Raw genomic sequence first — 4,162 nt, forward strand, 5'->3', positions numbered from 1 at the left:
TCGAATATGGTTCTCCACTTCATTCTTATACTCCATAAATTTCTCAAAGGCTTCAGACTTGTACTTCGTTAAGTACACATGTCCGTACCTAGAGAAATTATTAGTAAAAGTAATGAAGTATGAGTAACCACTTATGACATGAGTCGAGATGAAACCACATATATCATTGTGTATGAATTTCAACAACTGAGTAGCTCTCTCTTCAGTTCCATGAAATGAAAAGTTAGACTGTTTTTCACGAAAGCAAAGCTCACAAGTTGCATATGAATCATAGTCGAATGGATCTAGATATCCATCATTTGACAACTTTTGAATCCTTTACTAATGGATATAACATAGCTTACAATGCCACAAGTATACACTATTCACTTCATTTTGTTTCCTCTTAGACATACTTATATTCATGATATATGGAGCAATGTTTAGCATAAACAAACCATTATGTGATGTCCCTCTAGTGATGTTCTTATCATTATTAATTATTGAACAACTATTGTTCTCAAGAACTACTTTATAATAATTCAATGTCAAATATAAAATGAAAATAACGTTTTTGATAATAGAGGAAACAAAATAACATGCATCTGATGCGATAGTAGCTCCACTAAGCAGATGTAAAGTGACATCGCCGATAGCAACAGTAACAACTCTTGCTCCATCACCTATCCTGAGGTTCATCTCACCTCTCGCTAATCTCCTAGGCTTTACTAGAATCTGTAACGAATTACAAATGTGATAAACACTACCGATATCTAATACCCATGCACCATCACGAAAATCTAACAATTGAAGACTGATCATGAATATACCTAAAGCTTCTCTAAGCTTTTGTTTCACCTTTTCTGCAAGGTACTCCTTGTAGTTACTCTTTCAATGCCCGTCTTTGCCATAGTAGAAGCATTGATCTGTGTCCTTTGTCAGGTCCTTCTTAGTAACCTTTGCTTTACCCGATTTGCTCTTGTCCTTGCCCTTCTTAAAGAATTTTTCTGTCTTCCTTTTCATTATGGTCTCACTAGCACAAAGAACTAGCTTCTCATTCTTAATAGTGCTCTCAACCTCACTCAACATATTGAGGAGCTCAGGGAGAGTCATCTCAAGTTTGGTAATATTAAAATTCATGATGTACTGCACATAAGTTATCTTCTAGGATAATTTCTAGACTTATGAATTTTTCTATCTACTCAAGCATCTTAAGGACATGATTATAAACTCGTATCCCCTCAATCATTCTAGTGCAGAAGAGACTCCTAGATATCTCATATCGTTGAGTCATTCCTTTTTCCTCAAACAATTTATGGATATACAGAAGAATAAATCTAGCATTTGTCTTTTCATGTTGTCTTTGTGACTCAGGAGTCATAGAGCTCAATATATAACACTGACTAAAGTTGAGTCATTTATATATTTCACGTAGCGAGTGATATCATAATCGGTTGCCCCTTCTTCGGGCGTAGGTATATCAACCAACATATATAGAGATTTGGGTAGCGATTCGAGGAGCGTTTTTGCAGCTCCTATGGTGTGGATCGCCGTAAAAGAGGATGATACTTAATCTCCTTCATCCTCGCCCGCAACGACGAACACCTTTTTGAAAAATCTAGGATTTTTGTTTTCTATTCTTCCACTGCGCATGTAATGCTGCCCCTAGATTTCTACCGTTATAAATTCTTTTTAAATATACTATTAAAAAAATATTTTCATATAAATTCAGATATCATAAAATAATAAATACTTATAAATGACCAACAGCCACCTTCCTATTTTCGAGACAGCATTAAATATAATTATCAGAAAGCATCAGCTCTGGAAACCAGCACGTTACTTTGAAAGCAGCACCAGAAATAAAGAAATAAAGATTACATCTCCTTCAGGAGATATGACGGTGGAGGCAACACAGTTGCCACAAGCACCCTCTTCATGTTCTCGATCTCTATGCATAACATCTACAGCCTGTTTCATTTTCCTCGAACATTTGATTCTGCTGAAACAGCAATTTTATTTCAGTCGATGATTGCAGCTGACACTGGGCAATACGTGATTATAATTAGTAGGGTTCACGTACTGGAAACAACGACAAGATCAAGCACGAGCACAAACATTTCAGCTTCATCAGCAAACCTCACTCGATCTCCAGGCAGATCTATTCAGGAAGAAGTTTCAGGCCACTGAGGAAGTGCCTCTCGAACACATCCATCTGATGCTGCTCGAATGATAAGCCAATTTCCACGCCATCTCCACTTCTGCTTTCCTGCAGCCATACGGCTCGGCTCCTATGCATCACAATCTCAACCTTCACCGGTCTTCCCCACCCGAAATCAGTATCGTAAACTTTGAACTTGGGTGATCCCGCCAGGGTCATGGGAAGTTTTTGCGTGGCGTGATGCCATCTTTCGCACATGCCGTGCACACCCTTAAGGGCGCCGTGTTTCAGGTCTTCTATAGCCTTCCCGATGGCCTCGGAGGCGGCGAAGATGCCGTCCTCCCCGACCAGATCGCTCACCTTCACCTCCACAAAGCACGGGACGATGCAGTTGCCGAAGTATGTCTCGGGCACTGGCGACGGCAGACGACCCCGGGCATCCGCCGTGAATGTGAAGTGCGCGGTCTCGTCGCCTGCGTCGCCCAACGTCTTCATGAGGCAGACCCACACGTACGCGTAGGTCACCACCACCGTCGAGCAATGGAAGGTGGTGTTGCGCTCCCCGGCCTTGGCCATCACCCAGCACTTGAGACGCCGGATGTGATCTTGTCCGAGGGAGAACGTGGCGGTAACCAAGTTGGAGGCTAGGGTCGACGCTTCACGGGTCCCGGAGCTCTCGTAACCTGGAATGAAGTTGACGGAACGCAGCTGAAGAGGATTAGGGATCGCCGTCCTGTCGAATAACGGTGCCGCTGGCTCCACGATCTCCCCTGCTCGGCAAGCGGATGCCCACGATTTCACGAAGCGCATGAAGCTCGAGCCGTCGCACGCGACGTGATGCACCCATACCCCGACGGTGAAGCCTTGGTCGGGGAACACGGTGACCTGCACAGCCGACAAGGGCTTCGCGGCACCCGACCAGATCGGCCGGGGCGCCAACCGCTGCAGCTTGTACACGTCGCGCGCGTAGTCGCCGGAGAGCTCGTGGAACCCACTGTCGCACTCGGCCAAGACGAAGGACAGTGATTCGCCGCCGGTCCAACCGACCTCGGAGACGTCGTCATGGCTGACGGAGCATCTGAGGTTGCCCGCCAGGGGGTAGAACCGGGCAAGCGCGAGGGACAGGGACGACTTCAACTTCGGCAGTACCGAGTCGGCGAAGACTGCAGCGGGGTGGGGGAAGTAGTAGAAGAAGAGGCGGCGGACGGGACCGGAGGTCGACCAGAGGACGTCGAAGAAGGTGAGCGGAAGAGAGGGCGGCGGCGCCGCCGATCCCATCGTTGGGAAGATCCGGGATTGCTCCAACACTCTCACTTCTCCGGCGGACTCCATCGTAATAACTACGCTTCGCTCGATTCCCCCTTGAGACAACACGAGATTCACAATGGCAATAGGCTCGTTGGAAGTTCGAGCTTGCTTTATGCGCGCCTTCGATCCGTGATCGGAAACCTCAGAGCTCGTCCACTGGACAATGGGCTTACCATGTGATAAACGCGGGACTCTTTCTCGACTGCGTTCCTCGACATAATGTATAGTTTACTGCGCTAATTAATATTCTATAATTAATTATGAATAGTACGTCGGTACTAATAAATTAAAAATAATATTGAGATTCTTAAGCTTTTCAAAATGAAGCATATATATATATATATATATATATATATATATATATATAATTTTTTAAATTATTAATTTTATATCAACTTTTCCTTCCTATCTGTTCCCTTCCCTTCGGTTATGTTACTAATGACGGACAAGCGTCAATGTTAGTGGCGCGCGAGGTCGGTAGCGTTCCAAAGAAAATCCCAATGTCACCTCCGATCGTGATCTCTTTACTCCTTCCCTCTCCTCCGACTATGCTGTGGACGATAAACCAGTGGAGGAGGCTACCTCTTGAAGGGCAACGACCAGTCTTCCCTCTGGTTCCCTCCCCTCTAGGAGAAGTATTTCGAAGGCCACCTTAAACTCTACTCCATCGACGTCCATCCTCATCCATTATATTAGCTCGACTACCCATCTAGT

General features: G+C 45.0%; 1 protein-coding gene across 1 annotated transcript; it reads right to left on the minus strand.

Moving 5' to 3' along the window:
* Positions 1-2,140: 2,140 nt before the first annotated feature.
* On the minus strand, positions 2,141-3,472 carry LOC135608749 (anthocyanin 5-aromatic acyltransferase-like). The gene has a single exon (XM_065101786.1). It carries the CDS (start codon positions 3,470-3,472, stop codon positions 2,141-2,143), a length of 1,332 nt encoding a protein of 443 aa, XP_064957858.1.
* Between the last annotated feature and the right edge of the window lie 690 nt (positions 3,473-4,162).

Source organism: Musa acuminata, chromosome BXJ2-4 (genome assembly GCF_036884655.1).
Source record: "Musa acuminata AAA Group cultivar baxijiao chromosome BXJ2-4, Cavendish_Baxijiao_AAA, whole genome shotgun sequence".
Taxonomy (NCBI): domain Eukaryota; kingdom Viridiplantae; phylum Streptophyta; class Magnoliopsida; order Zingiberales; family Musaceae; genus Musa; species Musa acuminata.

Coding starts and splice junctions, on each gene's coding strand:
- LOC135608749 (XM_065101786.1), bottom strand. CDS start 3,472: ATGGAGTCCGCCGGAGAAGTGAGAGTGTTGGAGCAATCCCGGATCTTC.